Genomic DNA, 20,644 nt, shown 5'->3' with positions numbered 1-20,644 from the left:
TCAATGATTTATCGCCAATCCTTCTAAACTCCCGTTAAGCAGCTACACGTTTAAAATTTCAATTTGCTTAGATTTGGTTCTTCTTAACTTTTACACAAAAGCACAAAACATCTGGTAAATGTTTGATTTTGTGTCAAAACTTACCATTTTAGGGTTTGTGCTCGTCTCTTTTAACTGATCTGTTAAATAAATGTTGCTTTTAATTCTTTGTGTCCTTTCTGCTAGCTGTAGCTTTAGTTAAAAGACGCAAATGTGAAGGAAATCCTTTATCGACGATGTCCAAGGTCAGTCCTCGAGGGCTGCATATTTTAGACGTTTCCCTGCGTCAGCACATGGGTATAAAAGGAATTGGTAATTGGCAAGTTCCCGAAGAGCTTGATAACCCGATGAGGAGCTAATTAAGTCATTGAGAATCAGCTATGTTGGAGCAAGAATACATCTATGTCCAAATTATTTGTAAAAGTGTAATTTTTTTACATCACCATTTACAAGGTTTACAGAACTGCTGCATAGATGGACTCAAAAGTTGTCTTATGAACAGTTTTTTTAAAATATTATTTTCTGATGTCTAGGCATGACTTATAGAAGCTTATTGTTACAGAGGATGTGTAGTTTTTTTTTTAAACATAGCAACAATAATACAAAAACTCACCATAAAATGTTGCTCTTTTGAGGAAAAAATCTATAAAGCGTGATTCTTAAGAATTTCACAGACTCTAAAATCAACAGATTCCTTTTTCAATTTATTTTTTTTAGGTTTTACTTTAGACCAAGTCATATTTTCCTTACCATAATATAGTGGCATAATCTAACTGAACAGCATGAAAGGCTAAAAGCAAATTAAGTTGTAAATATGAAACAATTAGATCACTTCGTCGTACCCGCATATCTTTTTTGCTTATGTTTTGTGCCTCATTTTATGTTTCCTGTGTTTACATACGTTTACTCAACTTTTATGTACGATTTTTTTTGTAACAGTTTTCTTATCTTTACAGTTCTGCACTCATGCAGCGAAAAAGTACCAGCTTCAAAATACTCCAGTGTTTTCCTTTGTTTCACTACTTTGCCAGAAAGCCAGACCACAGAGACGCAGTATAATTTTCCGTGGTTGGTGGTTCATCTTCAATAAGGCACAGTTAAATTTTATGAGATGATATGCTGCATCAACAACTTTTTAATGTGTTTGTGCTTTTTTTTTTTCCCTCAGTGGAAAAGGGGGTTTACTGTTGAGTCCTCAGGGTGTAGCTGTCAAAGGAAAAACCAAAATTACAGGGAAGAAAGCTTATATTGAGCTCGAGAGGGAATACAGAGCTGTGGTGATACAATACGTTTAATCATCGAGCGGCCATTTTTACTCAAAATCCTAGAGAACAGCAACAACAGAGGAGGTATAAACGACAGAAGAGGGACCGCCTTGTCTCTGCGGAGGTCGTTATGACAACTTGAAAGTTACTCTTTTCAACGTGCAACTGCTATAGCAGGATGCTGGCACTTCAAACAGTCTGAACAAACAGCTTTGTCTGTGGCTCTACCCTTTTTCTTTATTCAGCTAAGACCAGACAGACTTCATATTCTCCTTCTAATGACTCACTGGCAAAACGCTGAGCTGCAAGCTGACCCCCCGCCTGGGTCCATTCTTCACGCCCTGACACAAAATCCCAAATTCCCTTCACTTCAGTCACAGCTAATAACAGGTTTATTTGCTGAGTCAACAAGTTCACACATGTATTGCGTGAAGCTGGGCGAGAACCAGATGTTGAGGTCAGGGTGAAGGTATGCAGCTCCAGCGTCTGCTGCCGGCTCCCTTTGCGACCTTCGAACCACATCTTGTTTGGGGGCTAGCGGGTTGGGAAAGTAAAAGCTGTGACCTCCGTGCATCCACCCACACCGGCATTAGCCGGCAAGATTTTCTGGATTAGCATTCGCAGTACAATTAGAAAAAGCAACGCAAGAGAAAATCGGCAACGAAACCAAACCACGGGTTTACTGCAAACTATGAAAATCCCACTTAAAAGAACTTCCAACTGGAAAGTCACACTGTACTTTGCGTTACCACATGCTGGCGTATTTAAGCAGGCTTTTTATGTACGCATTAACGTAAAGAAATTAGGCGTATTTTGTGAAACACCAGTTCCCATCACGTCCCATCAAGAACATGCGTCACTCATGACACGCTTCCGTTTTGTACCATCGGATGAAAGATGTCGAATTTTAGATTAGAACAGAATGTATTGTTCGTCGCTGTAAGTATGTACAAGATTAAAAACAGTGCAAACACATGTAGGAAAATATGAACGATATAAAATACACACAATATAAACATAAATATGGTGATATTTACAATATTGAATACATCTGCACATGATGACTTCCTCTTACTTACCCTGCACACTAAAGTATGTGAATGTTATTTGAAAGATCACAAGCATGTTTGCAATGCAACACAGAAACTTTCATGAGCAGATCTACCCATAGCCCAAGGGGAAGTAATTACGTTGTCAAAAAGCAGAATGATTTGTTTACTTCACAACAAAAGGTGTGAAGCAGATTGTGTCCAAGCCAATAACGTACTATAATTCTAAATATCTCACCACAAAAAAAATGTTTTCATTCCAAATTTCAAACAATGTTCTCCGGTAATGTGTGTTATGTAAATTCATTGCTGTGTATTTCTTCATAAGACTTTGAGCATCCTCTTAGAACTGTCATACGACACCAGGCTTCGTCAGATTCCTGTAATTCTGACCCTACAGGAGGTATTTCATGCCAACAATCATTCATATTCAACAGATCTATGAAGAAACCTCTACAATATGAGATGGAATATTTATTTTCCATTTGGCATTAAGTCATTAACTGAGGTTGAGAATTTTAAAGTCTTTTCTTCGCTCACTCTTTTGTTTATATTACTGGAATTTTAAGCATAGCTAGTACTGATTAAATACGCATATGTCCAGACATATTATAAGTCACAGGCTTTCATCACATCTGTCCCCACAGAGGGGGGAAAAAAAAGGCAATCGAAAAAGCCAAAGTCAAGACAGAGATCTGTCCGCGCGGTCTTATTCGGTATGCAGGCAGGAACTTTGGGTGAAAGCAGAAAAGGGAAGAAAAGCGAGCAAAGAAAACACGGGATGTGGGTTAAATGAGAGGGTTGCTGATGGTTTGGATGGAAAGAATCAAAGGGTGAGGCTGTAGAATGGAGGGTATTTTTTGCTCTGATGGGCTTGTTTTGCCCTCAGTAGAAAGAGCTTGCTACGGTTTCACTGGATGCCGACTGAGATCCGCTTCCCTCCAACACGTTTTTCACACTGAATATAAAGCTGTTCCATAAGTTCTTTACAACAACAAGGATTTGTAGATTATATATTGGAAAAAAAAAAAAGAAATCACATAAACGGGATCCTTATGCTGCTTCTTTATTACACCAAAGAGAAGAACCCACTTCCTAAAAAAAATAAGTCATGCTATATGTTTATGCCTCATGGAAAGTGGCGATCGCAATGACTGCTGCCCAGGCTAGACTAATAAAACTGTACACTGTAAACAGAAAAACACCAGCCATGGCTAACATCTTCATCATAATACTTGTTTACTTTTGTGTATGTGGCCTTCTCTTTTCACAAACTGCAAAACCAGTTTGTAAATTTGCACTAGATATTTTCTAGTGCTCATATCTTAGAACACTTGAAATAAGACCAACTTAATGAGTTTTCAGCAAGAAAAAGGAGCTTGTTTTAAGTCAGTAAGTCCTTAATTTTGATGGAAAAAATGCCAGTTCCATTGGCAGATTATTTCACTTAAAGCAAGATATTTTCCCCATGTTGTAAGTGAAATAATACGCCAATGAAACTAGTACTTTTTCATCAATATTAAGACATTATTGACTCAAAACAAGGTCCTATATCTTGTGGAAAGGTCGCATGCAAGTTCGTTTCGTCTTATTTCAAGTGTACTAGAAACTAGACCAAAATTACTTGGTAAGATTTTGTGCTTTTGCAGTGAATGCTATAAACAGCAAACGTACAACACAGCCCTATTAGAGGTAATGTGTGATCAAACACAAACGACATCTCTGAAGATTGTAAAAAGCAAAAGAAGCTCCATAAGGTCCAATTAAATCAACCCTGAGGCTAAAACAGCTGGACACAAACTGCTTTAAAAGGTTGTTCTTCATAAAACACTTCTTATAGTTCCTTGACTGCCTCTGATTTGTTGTTCAGATGGGAATGTGTTTAATATTGGTTCTACTTTGAAGCAGGCAAATTGTGCAAAATATTACTGATTGTACTTGTAATAGCTGTATAATTCGCATACAACTATTGAAGCACTCCCAGATATTAATTTGGTTATATGTATGAAGGTTTCCTGCACTTCACAATAAATATTTTGTTGGTTGAAACATTGGAACAATTTCTTTTTTTTTAAAGGTTTTAGGTTAATCGTAATTTCCTGCTGTCAGTGCGATTTGGTGAATCGTTTCTTGGTCGTGGATAGAATTCGACACACGTCAGTGCAACAGCTGCTCTTGCTGTTTGCTTAGATTTTGTGCAACCACCCTGTCTTTGATCAGACGTTTTACACACACACACACACACACACACACACACAAAGAGGGGGGCAAAGTACACATAGTGGTTGACGAAAGCCCCCTCCACATTTTTGACAGATGAAACAATCTGTTATAGTAAAAACATTCCTTCTTTCAGACAGAGCCCAAATATGGGGATGTTCCTTTAGCGATTAAGCAGGTGTGCCAGCAACTGGCACCAAAACCGGTGTGTGTGCATGTGTGTGATTTGGAATTGGTGAAAGGTTGCAACAGTGAATGCAAGTGATGTTAATTTGAAACACTGAGATCACTCCTCTTTTCCAAGACATAAATGTCCTTATGACAGATTTGCATTCGTCCAAGTGCACCTGCAACAGAGAAAACCTGAAATTCTACATTTAATCTACCAAGTTATATTTCTCATGTCCGTTTTTTTCTTTCTTGTCGAGACAAAAATTACATAAATTGTCTGGAATTGTCAAACTGCCTTTCAGCTGTCCACATCAAGTGAACAATTAGCCCAACCACATTTGTGCCAAAGAAAATAAAAAAAAACTGTTCTGGAATGAAACTTGGCATTATAGAAGCTTTTTTTTTTTTAACGTCTCAAACAATGTGAAACTTGTATTGTGTTTGAAGATAGAAAAAAAAAAAATCTGTTGGACAACTGTTCCTTTTTAAGTCACAGCTTTTCGTAAAAGCAGCACAAACCAACACTATAAATCTGAAAAAGCGAAAAAATATGGGACAAAAAAAGGGCAATATATATTACATGTAATTAGCTGAAATTTAATTGAATTAGTATGGGATTTAAAGTGTACCGTCTATTCCTTGATCTCCAATATGGAAAGCTAAGAACATGAAACGGTTACATGCAATTTTTGCCCATTTAAATGAAAGAAAACAAAATCTGAGTTTTCTTGAGTAACTTTCTAAAAATGCAAAAAAAAAAAAAAATGACCACTCTCATTTTATATCACTGGCTGTGGGTGGCATGAAAAGCGAAAGAGAAAAAAAACATGAGACTCCCATAGAGTCTCTAAAGCACAATTCATGAGGAGCTGCTGGTTTTCCTCAGTGGTTCAGGGACTCTTTGATTGAAAGAACTAGACATGCTTACAGTGAGGTTGGTGGCCAATATGTTTGGCAGGCTGGCTCACATTTTTCTCTCATATCTCATATCATGTCAATACAGGCTCTCCGAATTTGCAGGAGCAGCCAAACATTTTGGGCAAATGACTTTTACAGTAATACATTTTTGTGTTTTTCTTTTGGCCCTGTAAACACTGAACATATGCTGGAACCGATGTTTTTCTGGCGGGTGGACTTTCCGTCGTTGGATGAATTGCCTTTGTGACTTTACATTGCACATCCCAAAGGGAGAACAGGTATGAAGCTTCTGTGGTAGTTTGATTTTTAAAGAGTTGGTCCGCGGCAGAAACTTTCACTCGTGTGCAGATCTTTGAGATTTTAAGAGTTTTCGTACTGATTTATAAGAACTGAAAAACATAGCACAAAATAATTTCAGCACCTAGATTAACTGACTACCAAAAAAGCAGTCTGCGTGATGACTGTATCCATGTATGCATGCAACTTGCACACTAAAACAGAAACTAAACGTAGTCTAAAGATCTCTAAAATTTGGTTTGTTTTGATTTATGTTTAACTCAAAGAAAAATTAAACAGCTGAATATACTGTCAGAACTTAGAAACTAAAACAAAATAATTCCTCTTTCCTGCATTTACAACTAAACACACAGCCAGGTCTATCATGGAATGGTTTAGATCAAAGCAATGGCCCAGTTAAGGTCCAGTTCTGTATTTATTTCAGAATCTGTTGTGAAATTTATGTTTACAGACATTCTGCCAAGTTGTTCGCAGTATCTACTAAAATACGTTTGAAGTACCTGGTTTTTCCAGGCACTTCAGGTTCTTCACCTGAAAGCCAAAAAGCTATTTGGCTGAGTTATTCTTTGTAAAAACTGAATAAAAAAAAAAAGCATGAGGGTCCATCCCACATAGAGACGCTTTTAGTCTTCGAAACAGCAGTTCAGGGTTTGATTCCAGACTCTGGGACCTTTGCTGCATACGTCTTCCTCCTTCTCCTTCTACCCATTTCCTGTTTGATCTACTGCAAAGAAAGGCCAGAAAAACCAGCAATGATATATTTCCTGGGCACTGCAGGGTCCCTGAGATTCAAGAGTTATTTCTAAAGAGATATTCAAAAGAAAGACGGCAATGTGGCTTCCGCATTACGAAGGAAGATGAAGAATGCGCGATGGCTTTGGGTGGCCAACTGCGGTCACTCTGCAAACTGACAAACACATTCGAAGCTAATGTTGTGCTGTTGCAAGTCCTCAAATACTGTATAATTAGAGCATGATCGTTGTTGTTTCAAGACGTTTACGACATCAATCTTTAATAATTCAAATGCCAAAATGTAAGCAAACTTACAAATGACTCAGACACCCCCATAGGGAGGACTGAGTCTTTGAAAGCACCGCTTTAAGACTTGCACCCACCACAAGCATAGTTAAGCAATTGGCAAGCAATTTCTTTGAAATCGTTCAGTGAAAGGATAACAATTTATGGTTGTTGCGGTGATGGGAACTTGCAACAAAGCCACGGTGAATTTCTTCACCTTTCATGTCTGCACATTATGCCGCAGGGAGACGTTGCTAATGCCTCTTTGTGCTTCTCTTCCTTTGTCTCCTTCATTCCTGAGGGCTCCTCAAGACTGTGCACTTCTTTGTCGAGACATGTTACTTTTTGTAATTCGCCGTGACATCCAGAGAAACAACTTTCCGCGGATACGGGTTTATTATTTGAAACGGGAGCGATCCAACGGATACAAGCATGCACTCCCTTTCCCCTGCACCAGTTTCCAGCCAGCACTACGCGTCATTCAGAACTACATCGTTACGTTGCCCCTATAGTCTGTCACCTTTTTCCACTATTTCTTATTACGCAAGTCCATGATTGTGAAGTCGAAGGAAAATGTTTCATGGTTTTCAAAATTATTTACATGCCACCATCTCCAAATAAAACCAGCTAATAAAGTCAGTCTGCACACAAACAACAAGACAAATTTCCTTTGCCATGCAACATACATGGTTGAAGAAAACTTGCCAGATGAGATCAAAATTTATCTTTCTGTCTCTGTGGGGAAAATTTCACCCCATAATGAAACATGGTGGTGGCAGTATGATGATGTGGGATAATTTTCGTTAGCAGGAAAGCTGTTTTGAGGATGATGAATGGAGCTTAATGGGTGGATAATCTGGGAAGAAAGATCTAAATGGATTTGAGAAAATCATGATTTTATTCAAGCATCAATGAAGTCGGGCTGAGCGAGATCTACTTTATAAAAATAAAAAAATAAATTAAAGATGTGGCTGAATATTCTCTAGATGTAGAAATGTGGTAGAGACACACTTGCAGCTGTAATTCCTGTAACAGTTGTTCCAAAACATTATCTTTCTGCATGCTCATATTGCACAAGTTTGTTTTACCGAACTGAATATAATCTCCACAAAATACAAAGTTTTAGGTTATAAAGCGACAAAATATAAAAAGCAAAGCACTGTAGATTCCAGTTCTTCATTTTACCTCCATTGTGTCTTTTTTTTTTTTTTGGCTTCGGGCAAAAAGAGGAGGGGAGAAAAGGGAGTGAGAGGAAGAAATTAAATATCAGAACCAGAAATAATAGAAAAACATATAAATCTCTGGCAGGAGTGGAGCGGTCTGAGACTGAAAGATGAAGACGGAGCGAGGTTTAGATTTAGCACTTAAAAATTTGCACCAACAACGAACGCAGAGAAACGAAGACCGCAGATGAGAGGATGATGGTATTTCCCCCAAACTCAAGAGAGATTAATGCTCGTTGTCTTTAAAGTGATTGATTACCGCCCGAGTCTGAGTAAGTGCTGTACACTGATGGAGCTTAAGGGAAAAGGGCTTGTGAGACTTTGAAGAATCGCAATTTAAGCTTGCAGTAGGGGGAAAAAAAAGTCCTCCCTATTAGTATGAAGTGCTGCATCTGTGCTGTTTGTGTACAAACTGTTTTCTTTTATCCTTTCTTCTTTTTATAGAGAATAGCAGGGATGGGGCACCGATACGTAAAAACAAGTAAACAGTCAAAGTGGTCGGAGACAGAAAAAAACGGTAGAAGAACTCAGAAGGAAAATTTAAAATGTTCGTCTATGTAACAAAGTGCTCTGTGGATGTTTCTCTGTAAGTGAAGTCAAAAGACTCGCTGGTTTTATGCGAGGTTAATGAAGTCTAATATTTCATAGCAATGTTTGTGCGACCATGAATTCGCCGGGGAAAGCATTTGAAATATGTATTGATCAAAAGACGACAATTCCCAACACATGAAAACTAAACTAGCTTTGGTTTGAAAATGGGTTTTATTCTTCATTTTGCATGTTGAGAGTACTGTGTCGAATGTCATTTCTTCACATAAATGAAAGACTTGAACTAAAAAAATAAAAAAATAGTCTGAATCATTTACTGCACATCTCAGTTGCTCCTCATCCACAAACATATTGAATTTGTGGTCATTGGATCGCATTAGAATATAGCATGCAGCTGCATGCAGAAGAATAAAGCATGTTTTTATATCTTGGGGAAATTCCAGTCAGGCTTACTGAGCACGAAGGAAATACAGCTTCATTCTAATTAGAAGGTTGCTTTTATGTTTACATGACATGACTGTTAACCGCTCTTCAATTACGATGATTCACGTTGGCTCCTGGACAGATTTTCAACCTCCCAGGTTGCTTTGCAACACTGCAACTTCTGTTAATGAAGAAAAATTATTAAAATCAATTTTTAAACCTACACGTAGGTGTCAAAACACATTGAACACACTAAAACAGACCTGGACGTTACCAATATTGGCATATGGAACGTTTTCCACTTAAACAACGCATATACTGGTCAAAGCTCAATGTGAAAGCATAGTGTCCAGCTGTCTCGCTCATCTCTGACAGAGGACAAACAAATGCTTTCAGACATGTTTCGCGTGTTTGAAATCAAATACAGCCAAACACAAGCTAGGTTTTTATTTCCAGCCCCCAGACTCTGTGCTGGCTCCTCCCGACTACTGAAAACAGTTGTTTTGGTGCGTTTGGCGGTGAACAACCCCCCCCCCCTTCAAGAGTCAGCTCGGTAGTAATCCTAATATGGAGCTGTTGCTCTTTGTGATGGTGCAGAGGAGAGGAAAAAGACGGGGTGATTATCAGGGCTCCCTGTCTCCCTTCATGTAATACTCCTTAGTAGTTGCTACAATACTCCTTAGCTGTTTGCTCCAAACTTAACAGCTCATTTATGTCATCTGTGAATGGCTGACACGGTTTGGCCGCCATCTTTTATTGCCTCGCACGGATCAGACTTATTTAAGAAATGGAGGAATGTAAACAAGCTCAAGTAAGAAAGGGCTTCCAATAAAAATGTCAAAGCATTTATTTCACGAGATTAAACTCTTACTGAACTTAGAATTCAAATACGAGACAAAATGTGATGGTTTGCAGCTACACGGCGTACTTTGAGCTAAATGCTAATTTCACCTCTATGCTAACCAGCAAAGACTAAGTAACGTAAAGCTATTTCAAACTGTTTGATTTAATAGCGAAGGTTCAGTGGAGTAATTCGGTTTTTGGTTGCATCTTCACAAGAACATAAGGGAACATGTTTATGACTATGTAACAAAATTAATAATGCAACCTCTCAATCTGACAAAGCACCGTTTTCAATCATTAACATTTTCACCAACTATGTTAATCACATTTTAACAATCAGACTATATTTTCCGTACTTTTTCACAATACAACCGCCATCAGTCTATTTCAACTGGATTTTGAAATACACTGAACACAAAGTGTAAAGTAAAAGCAAAGCTTTTAAGAATTGTCACAGATAAACAGGAAACTGAAATTGACCCCTAGTCAGCAAGCATTTGCACATTTTAACAGAAACGTCCATCAGTTCTTTTCCTTTTTCAATCTTGCAAAACCACTGTTGCCTGTATGCATGCATACTGAGATCTTTATTAGGGGTTTAGTTCATATCCAATTATTGGAAAACAGAGTGGCTTGAGTCTCAGTGAGCATATCAATATTTCTAGCATTTCTCCAGCACTTTTTGCTTTAACACAACCAAAAAGTAGGCAAGACAAGACAAGTGTGCAGAAGGGTGTCTGTGTGAGGAGCTTTTTTTTTTTTTGCTGCTTTGCCACCCAGGAGCTCAGTCTTTATTTGTCTTTTATTCAGTCTGTCAGGCCAGTTAGCAACACATCCTGCAGTAAGTTCACCGGTTAAACAGAGGGGACCAATAAAGGGCTGCAGCCCTCCCACACGTGTGTCAGGAGTTTGTGTGTGGGTGTGTGTGTGTGTGTGTGTAATGTTAAACCAGAGACAGCCTTGTGGCTCCTATGAGGATCGGTTTTTGCTCCACAGCTCACAATGTGATTCCAGCTGAGTGGGTGAAAAGGAAGAGGAGAAGAGAGCGAAGGAGACAGAGAGAGGGAGAGCAAAAGAGAGATAGAAAGAGAGCCAATCTTCGTCCCTCACTCCAAGGTGCTCCAGCAGCCCGGGCCGATATTCTTGGCTTGGATGCAGCACTCATGACAGGATTAGGAGCCTGGGACACTGGACCAACCGGAGATCCGCAGGTTCTAGTAGACGAACCCGGGCCAGATTCTCACCCTGCACGGGTAGGACTGAAACTTTTAATACTCCACAGAAATGCGTCTGGAGTGTGTGCTGAAGTTACCCAGCTGACAAACGGCAGCTAATCTTGTAATTATTGCTCAGTCATGAGTCAACAAACTTGATAAAAAATAAATTGAAAGAGGAAAAAAAAAAAAAAAAAAAGCTGGCATGGTACAGCCCCAAGTACTAATGCAAAGTCACAGCAATTTATCCTTATCTTAAGATTTTTGCTTCATTACATCTTTGGGTTGCTTGGGACTAATTGCAGTGGAGTTGAAAATGGATTATGTGGCAATTTAAATGCTTAAATGTTAAAAATGTGTGTGCAAGTAAAAAAAAAAAAAAAAAAGAAAGAAATGTACGAGGCATTTTGCACAAGCATTAACAGCCAAAATTTACATTACCAAGCATTTTTGCAAGAGTTTGCATTTGATTCATTTCCTGCTTGCAGAATTTCTGGACTAGATTTTCTTCTCACTTGAAGAGTTGTAAAAAGGACTTGCCTATTTATTTTGTTACCCAATTACACAGTGCTCTATTTCAACTACCATGACAGACGGAGCTAAGAATCTCATTTGTCACAGTTAGAACTTTTCCAATTGGAATCGCTTCATACTGTAAGAGAGCATTTCTGGATGAGAGTGCACTCCAGATGACTCATGTTCATCGTATACGCAGCAAGCTAACACTATTCTCTTGCATAATAATAATATCAGCAATATTAATATTAGTAATATATTTTGGTTATGCGCTTCTCTGCTTTTTAGATATAATCCAAGCCAATGCTGCTCCACGTTTTACTGCACAGTCGTATGCGTGATGGCACCCCAGAGAGTTACACGCCGCTTTGTTGTTTTCAGAAAGATCCCAAGCTCTTGCTGGGTGAAACTGGAGCACCATGTGGTTTCACTCTGGGATTCTGTACCAAGTCAAACTGGAGGGGGAACTTGCTTAACTTGCAATTTTTCCCTGATTGTTAAAGAGCAGAAGCCCCTTTTTCTCGGAGCGTTCAGCTGTTTCAGCTTGCCCACAGCTACGTTGGTTAGAAAGCACTTATTTCGCGTGCGTTTACCACGCAGATGTCTGGCACGGAGCCAAAGCAGTCGACATAGCTGTGCGGCTGGGGGCGCGGGTGGGGACGTGGTGTCTGTTTAGCGTCGCGTCACGGCTTTTTCATCTCCGCGAGTCTTAATGAGGCAGCTCGAAGGAAGGTTTGGATCTCCGATGGAAAGACGGCCAGCTAAAGGGAGATAAATTATGTTTTCAAAGTGCTCAAATGACTGACAGACACAGGACCTATAAGCACACATTGGTTACTAATGATCCACGCCGACGTGAAAGAGCCGAGATTTACAGTACCCCCGGAGCCAGAAAAATGGAAATCTGATTTCGATGCAAAGCCAAGCACTTTGGCATGTTTTCACCAGTCAGGTCCACCCTCCGCTGTTTGTTTTTGTGTGCTCAACCCCTCTGAACCTCAGTGAAAAACTCAAGTGTCATTTTCTGTTCTTAAACCTTTTTTTTTTCCACTCTCTTTCTCGCTCTGCTGCAGAGGTTAACCTTTCTGGTTTCAATTAGGCTCTCAGGGATGTAAGAGGCACTCTCTCTTCCCAGCTCTATTAATACACAGAACATGTTCTGTATCCTTAAAAGTACTGGATAAATATAAAGATGAAGACTTTAAAAAAAAAAAGAAAAAAGAAAATTAAAATCTGTTGCATGCATTTGTGCTTTGATAAGCTCCAATACCCATTGCAGCCATGTAAATCCCACCTTTGTAAGATTTCCTCTCATTACAAACACAGCTGTACTATTAATGCCTCAGATTTGTTAAGAGAATACGAAATAAACGGCACCACAAAACGCAAGACGTGAAACATCATGGCTCAACTGCAAACCTGCTCAGACCTGGGTGTCTACATAAACAGACAGGCCGAGGCGAGAGGGGCAATAGTCAGAGAAGGGAGCCAAGAGGCATAAATCTGCTTGGCTGCGGAGAGAATCTGTTGTTTGGACAAACGTTAGTCACGCACTCCATAAATCTGCTCCTTATGAAGAAGCTGGATGGAGGGAAAAATAAAAAAATAAAAATCCAGAAGACGCTTGGGGTAAGTTTGCAGCTAACCTCAAGATGCCCTGATCAGATGAGACGCCATTCTCTCAGTGAAACGTGGTGGTGGCAGCATCGGGCTGAGAAGACCAAACCTATTCAGAGACGATGGGAAGATGGATGGCGATGAATAAGGGGGAAAAAACCTGGGAGGAAAAACATGCCAGAAGTCAAAGTCTAGAAGCTGGTCATCTCTGAAGATGACTGGTTTGGAGTAAGGATCGTTAGATTATTATCCTTCCACTTCAGTCTTAACTAATCTTTTAAAGCTTCGGTCTGTCACTTAAAATCCCAAAATAAAAAGAAATTCGAGACTGTTCCGATTGATGACATCCTGAAGTTAAAGCACACACATAGGAGGCATACCCCACATAAATATAAAAAGGAGGCTGAACTGACATGGATGCAATTTAGCTTCATTCTTACAAATTTTCATTGCTTCCCTGTTTGCTTTTCTACAGTTAACAGCTTGACTGAATAACAGAGATTGATTGAGCATGCTACTTGGATGGGAGTAAGAATTTGTTCTCTTTTTTTTTCTTTTTGCATGCAGAAGAAATCCCTGAGTCTTGCTTTTATAGCCTCCCCTTCTTGTTCTTGCTCTCTCTCTCTCTCATAACAGTGATCCTTCTGTTTTCCGAACTCTTCCTGCTGGATGCCTGAACTCTCAAGGTTACTCGTACGTAGATACTGCTTTAGGGCTACAAATGCGGTCAGTAATTGTGCAGTCTCCAGACTCCTGGAATAAATTTAGACAGATGAAAAGTTTTATGGTTCTTGCAAGGTACTTCCCTTAATTTTGGAAGCAGAATCGGAGTGTCTTTGACATGCTTGGTCTGTAATTTGGTATGTGCGTATCATGTATGTCCCGACTTGATGATGTAGTATGAAAAGCAGAAGACGGTAACGTTGTAGATCTGGACTTCAGACGTTGAGGAGCCACAACTTTGACAAGCTTACAAAATTGTGATTACAGTCCGTCGCCAGAGCTGCACACTGATCAAAGGCAATCTGTTAGTTTTTCTACAGTCACTGTAGAAAATAAAACAGCTGAAATTGAACACTCCTCGTTTCTGCCGACTTACAAGCATGTAAAACACTATGAGGAGGGCAAGCCGTCTATGTGTCCTTTAGTCTGGTGATGAAAGAGACTTTGGCTCACTGAGACGTTCAAAACGAAATATACTGAGCATCTTTTGCGTTTACGTTCCATTTTTCTCTTCTTCTTTTTCATTGTTCGCTTTTCCCGCAACATGCCTGTGTCCATGAGCGTTTGCATAAGTAAGCTGTCGTTAAGAATTAAATATGATGCACAAAGGAAGTGTTTTTTTTCCCTTTTCCCCAGCCTTTTTGTCTGTTTCACAAAGACTTCTCAGTCTTCTTCCCACAGGTTTATTTTCGTCATCCGAGCTGAGACATGTTGCTACCACATTTTTAGGTCCAGACCAAACGTCCAAAGGTCATTCTGGTTCAGGACAGGCGGAGGGATCAAACAAAAACTGTTCCTGAGGAAATACCTGACCGCAACCGTGAGGGATTCCTACTATGAGTTTTAAACTGAGAATGCTTTGGGTCAGCATAGGCTCATCCTTGGTACATTGGGTGGGATTTAATGCTAGGCTGAGAGGGCCAATTGAGGCTTGGCACAGCCACGAGGTTAGGGTGAATCACATGGATGGGTTTGGCCTGCGTTGGTTTGTTGGGGCACAGCTATGTGCAGTGGAGACTGCAGACAGACTGTGGCTAAGGTACTCATAAAAGAGATGGACTTCCGATAAAGGTCACAGATTTTAAGGATGTGTTAAAAAAAAAAAAACATGACAAAAAAGTAAACAAAACATGATGTGATGCAATGAACTTCTTGCATTAAGGAGAGACGATTAGCGGTGAATGCTGACGGAGCTACTCTGGTTTGTCATGCTAAAGAGGGCAGCCAGGGTTTAGAGTTACAGGTCCATCTGAATAGGACGTGTCCTGGATTCCTTCCTCTGAAGGTTTTCCCAGCTCATTCCAAAGGGAACACACCCCGCGGCAGACCCACAACTCGTTGGCAGGACTTTGAAATCCTTCTGGTCTGGAAACAAAGGCAAGGAGCTAAAGCGAATCACTGCAGAAAGTCGGGTCTAGATTGTTCTCGTGGATGTGTTAAAAGCAGTACCCGACCTTGGTTGAATGACAAAAGGAGGTCGGAATGGAAAATAGGAAAAAAACAAAACAAATAATAACCTGACGAGGCTACTTTTGCACCATAAGATTAAGAATTGAACAATTACCCAACATCACTTTACAGGGTTATAAATCTACCGAAACACACATGACAAGTGCCAAATTTACCAGGTAAGCATGGTTGAGGATGTGGTATGCTATGGGCTAATTTGCTACTCATGTAACCGATGATTTAAATCATTATCAAACACTTATTAGCCACACAGCAAAGATTTTGCACCAACAATCATAGTATGCACATGCAAATGCAGCATCCATGTTGCATTTCTAGGTTTTAGATCTTTGTGCAGAATAGAGATGATGCAGGGTACAACACTAAGACCACTTACATTTTGTGCTTGCAAGATTAATTGCAGAAAGTGACACTTTATAGAATTTTAATGTACCGACAAATTTATCCTTATAAAACGTCTGAAACAAATGACGTGGACTGGAAGTAGCATGTTGGCGAGTATCATGTGAACTAGATTCGGAAAACTATTTTTCTGATTCCATATGTAAACACTTGATAAAACACTTTAAAAAAAAAAAGAAAAAAAAAAAGAGACTTCCAACAAAAGTTTCTCTTTCCAATAGAAACCAGGCACATAAGGACTTCAGCTCTTTGGCTGCACAGGCAACCAGTGGATTCTGGCAGGTTCATAGCGCCACAGCTTCTCATTTGGCTAAAGATGCAGGCCTGTGCCTTGTAAATCAGCAAACAAGTCTACAATTACAAGTTTAAGGGGTGGCTGTGGAACAAGAATTTTTGTAGACTACTGCAACGCGACGGTGTCTTTTTCTGGTCTGAATGCTTTGGTAAACAATCTTATCATTGACCTGTCGAACAAAGAAAAAGGTTACAGTGCCAGTATTTAATCGAGACTTTGCCCTTACAGGGCTACAACCAGAGCACTGTTCACAGACTAGGAATCTGCTTCTTAAACCAAGATTTAACATGCAGCCTCAGCTGGACCTTTTCACTCTTTGGTCTATGCTGGAGTTTGTACTAGCAAAAGCCTTAAATACACAATGCATCTTACAGCAGCTTCATTACAGTCAAGCTCATACAAAAAGGAGTTGAACGATGAGGTTTGCAACCACTGAGGTGATTGATATAGTCGGACAGGTGGGCAATCCCTAGAGAAACGGAAAGTGCATACAGACACATTCTCAGCTGCTTCTGTGTAACTTACACATCCAGCCTGTTATTCCCAATGGAAGCAAACCATCTGCATTGACAGTGTTGTTCCACTGTGCGAGACGGTAGGAGGACTGTGGTTTGCTGGAGTTGGACTGAGTCAAACCAAGCATGTGTGTCTGTGTCTGGACGACGTGTTTCTCGACAGCCTTGGAGATCTTGTCTGAAAAACTAACTTTGCCCGTTAAATAAAGCGTTCAGCAGTATCGCCAACTGCCTTATTTCCTATGTCGAAGCGACGAGGTGTGGAGGGAGATTTTAAACGGCTCAAGAGAAGGCAGTAAAGCAGGAGACCAAAGTAGTCATCAAATAAAATTGAGGTAAATTATCCGTTACGAGTTCATTTTAGTTGTAGGTTTTCAAACTTCTCTTTGCAAGAAATTCAACAGCATAATATGCTGCCTCAAAAATCCCCTTCACTATTTGGGTGTGCAAATATATTTCTTCAGGGTAGATCAGTTGTCTACATGTTCAGAAGCAAACTTCAGGTGAGTCGATATCCTTTTATTTCAAAAGTGAAGTGTTATGCAGTGAGTGTGCATAAAGCTTTTGACATTTTCATTAAACTGTGTTATGCAACTGCACTAAAAGATTAGTATGATTGCAGATTTTTGCACATCTTTCACAGAGATGTTGGTCATGCAGAACGGGTATGAATGATTTTAACACAGAATATCCACAAAATCTCTTTTAATCTAGGAAAGAACATCTAGGATTCATATTCAGGACTAAAGAGGACAAAAAGTGAAATTCAAGACGGACTCTGGCGAAAATGTAGCACTTTAAAGAAGGAATTGTAAAATAATGAGAGTTACAGAACTGAACCATGTCACGCATGTCACCAGAATCCAGCGGGGAATGAAGGAAACGGAGAGGCTAAAATATTGAGGAGTGCGATTGCTGAGAAGAGGCAGGTGATTGATGACAAACCGGGTGCAGCTGCGACAGAAGGCAAACAGGTTGACTAAAGGAATATGAAAAATAGACAGAAAAACATAGAAGAAACTCAACAGGGGCCCAAAGGCCACAGAATCAAAAAGGGGAAAAGACTGAAAATCAATCCGAGAGAAATAAATACAAAACGCAGAACACAAGCATAACCTAAGAAACTAAACATAAAGGAATGAGCCTATATGGCAACATGCAATAATGAATCAAATATGGCAAAACCTTACAAGCAATAATAAGTAAAATAAATAAAAAACACAAACACAAATGAAAATCAAAACCCAAAGGAGTAAAGCTCTTACATAAATTAATGACAAATATAAATAAGTAGCAAAACAAACACTTGTTAGGAACAAGTGTAACGTTACAAAATCCTTAAAAGTGTTTCTTGTAAAGCTGGATCTCTTTGTTTGACATTTTATAGTTTCTAATTAAAAACTAGACATTTCTCTAGCGTCTGAGAAGCAAGAGAAACATTCTTGTTTTGTAAAAAAAAAAGTTTCAACAAGAATGCCTTTATTTTCTTTTCATTTTTAAGTGTTTTGCACTGTATGCTCTTTTGATTCAATAGGCACAAATGCAACGACATTTGACCTTTTCACCAACATCCTCCTGTTCTCCATTTTGTCTGTTTCTGCATGTACAGCTCTGACCGGCCTCCTGTGTCCCTCCAACATTTTTTGTGACAGAGAACCCTCCTCACCTCCCCCGCCATGCATCTCCTTACCGCAGTTCTCCTCCTGCTGATCCTTGGGTCGGCTGAACCTTGGAGAGTTCCGGGGTCAAAGGCCACAGAGAGGGGCACCAGGGGTCGCGTCCGAGGCAAAGGAAGGACCGGCGTCATGAGGCGTCAAACTCAGGAATGCAAGGAGTACATGGAGGCCGGGGAGAAGTACCTGGACTGCCAGGACACGCAGCTGACCTTTGTGAGGCAGGACTGGCCCAAAGACATCCAACATCTTCTGCTGGCCAGAAATAAGATTCAGGTGTGTGGAGGCAGATTTCAACTCATCTAGAAAAGCAGGAGAACACAAATTTCACATTTAACGACAAATCTTAAAAACGTTCCAAAACTGCACGCCCTTCAGTCGAACGGCAAGTTCTGTTCAAGCACAATGAAGCTCAAAATAAAGAGAACAGCTCAAAACGGACTGCAGACGCAGCTGCAAAGCCAGCACAGCGACGATTCAGCAGACGTGCTTTTTAGTTATATTGGGATCTTAAAAACTAAATGAGGAGTTTCCGAGAAACATTCGCTTTAATTCTGCCCGGCAAAACACAGGGCATTTTTCCTGAGTTAGTTGTTTTAAACGGAAAATAAAACCTGCGCTGTTTGTTGATACTTTCGGCCATCTGCGCACCATTTATTTGGGCCCCGAGATCAAAAACACATTCGCCATGAGGGCTTTCGTGGGGAATGTGTGTGCCACAGGTGGCGAAAATAAAAGCTTTGCCACATGGGTAAGGCATAAAGACGTGTGGCATCAATCTTTTATTTGAACAATCGATAGTAGAATTGAGGTGGATGGACTAAAACCTGTTTTGTCTGCTTTTGCTTGACATTATGTAGCGTCGTCTACCCTCTAAAATGAAAGTGTGATATGTTTCCAGGCTATAGATGCATCATCAGTGGTTCACTAATAAGTCCAAAATGTCAGAGATGGTGAAGTTTTAGACAAGAAAGATGCACTTCTTTTTTAAAAGCAAGCTTGATCAGCACAAGCCTCTGCAAATAAATCCTTAGGCTTGCAGATCAATTCAAAGGTTTATGGATTTGCTTTTAATCACAGATGTTTGTGGCTTTTTTTTCCCACCCCCCTCTCAGATTTTACGGGATAACATGTTCGAGCAGTTCACCCAGCTGAAGAGCCTGGACCTTCAGCAGAACGTCATCTCGGTGATCGAAGACGACGCGTTCAGCGGCCTTTCCCAGCTCACCACCCTCCTCCTCCAGCACAACCGCATCAGGTCAGCCTCAGAGGAGGTCCTCCTCCCGCTCCCCCACCTCACCTACCTCCGGATTTTCGACAACCCCTGGAGCTGCCGCTGCCCGCTCGACAGCCTGGTCAGGACCCTGCAGGTGCCCAGCAATCGAAACCTGGGCAACTACGCCAGGTGTGCCGAGCCTCGCTCTCTGAAGGGCCAGAAGCTAAAAAAGCTGACAGCGGACTTACTGTGTGCCGAGGACAACAGGCCGGAGGAACCCCAGCCAGGGCGTCCCATAGTTCGGACAGACGCCGTGTCCATTTGTCATCTCAAATATCCCAGGCTCCTGCTGGACTGCTCACACAAAGGTGAGAGAAAATCTGGGTGTCCATTTGTCTGCGATACTGTGGGAACACATGACAAAAAAAACAGAACACACACTGGAGCAATAGACAAAATATTATGTTCACGCACGGATCCCAGCCAACAAAATTGGGCTCAATGAATGAAACTTGGTACTTTTTGTGTGCAACCAAATCGTAAAACAAAAGGCTGGCTCAGCGGTACGAAACAAAAAAGCAGTACAAAACATTAATCATACAGCATAGTCATGCTTGCTTATCCAGTGAAACTGAGCACATGAGTTAAGTTTGCAGTCTTCTGTTATGGCTACAGTCAGACACCAGAGATATATTTGCTTTCATAGCGTTTGCTAGCCACACTGGAAGGGAAGGAGATTTCTTTGGGGCGATTTATCCTCTATTCATTCAAAATCTCCACAGCTCACGACAGCAGATGGTGGATAGGCACAACTGCATTCAACTTGGGGAAGCCGTAGACCGTTTAAAATGTTGCGTCAGTTTTGCTGGGTTTCTACCCACAAAACCACAAACTTGTAAACTACATAATTGCTGCACTTATTTTCCACAGATTTAAATACAGCACAAATATTGTTGCAATGACCATAAATTTACTTTTTTTTTTCATCT

The 20,644-nt window shown here is 40.3% G+C and overlaps 1 protein-coding gene across 4 annotated transcripts; it reads left to right on the top strand.

Annotated features, from left to right (window-relative positions):
* The first annotated feature begins 5,845 nt into the window (after nucleotides 1-5,845).
* Nucleotides 5,846-20,626, top strand: LOC106940501 (leucine-rich repeat-containing protein 17-like). 4 transcript variants are annotated; one of them, XM_015023263.1, is made up of 3 exons: nucleotides 5,846-5,940; nucleotides 18,376-18,715; nucleotides 19,555-20,626. In XM_015023263.1, the coding sequence occupies exons 2-3, from the start codon at nucleotides 18,443-18,445 to the stop codon at nucleotides 20,158-20,160; spliced, it is 879 nt and encodes a 292-aa protein (XP_014878749.1). In that variant the 5' UTR covers nucleotides 5,846-5,940; nucleotides 18,376-18,442; the 3' UTR covers nucleotides 20,161-20,626. The 4 variants fall into 4 exon arrangements, with proteins under 4 accessions (XP_014878749.1, XP_014878751.1, XP_014878748.1 ...); XM_015023265.1 differs by lacking the exon at nucleotides 5,846-5,940 and adding an exon at nucleotides 10,941-11,267 and having other exon boundaries at nucleotides 18,419-18,715; XM_015023262.1 differs by lacking the exon at nucleotides 5,846-5,940 and adding an exon at nucleotides 11,178-11,267.
* The last annotated feature ends 18 nt before the right edge of the window (nucleotides 20,627-20,644 follow it).

The sequence above is a fragment of the Poecilia latipinna genome, unplaced genomic scaffold (genome assembly GCF_001443285.1).
Source record: "Poecilia latipinna isolate Pla-1442-1.1 unplaced genomic scaffold, P_latipinna-1.0 Scaffold3253, whole genome shotgun sequence".
Taxonomy (NCBI): domain Eukaryota; kingdom Metazoa; phylum Chordata; class Actinopteri; order Cyprinodontiformes; family Poeciliidae; genus Poecilia; species Poecilia latipinna.
Note: the sequence above shows the minus strand (reverse complement) of the source record. Positions and strands in the feature narration are given on the sequence as shown.

What these genes read in the sequence shown, in the direction of transcription:
- LOC106940501 (XM_015023265.1), top strand. Translation starts at nt 10,986, where the DNA reads ATGAGGATCGGTTTTTGCTCCACAGCTCACAATGTGATTCCAGCTGAG. An exon ending in CAGATTCTCACCCTGCACGG is followed by an intron (nt 11,268 to 18,418) that starts GTAGGACTGAAA and finishes TTTTTGTGACAG; the next exon opens with AGAACCCTCCTCACCTCCCC. An exon ending in TGGCCAGAAATAAGATTCAG is followed by an intron (nt 18,716 to 19,554) that starts GTGTGTGGAGGC and finishes CCCCCCTCTCAG; the next exon opens with ATTTTACGGGATAACATGTT.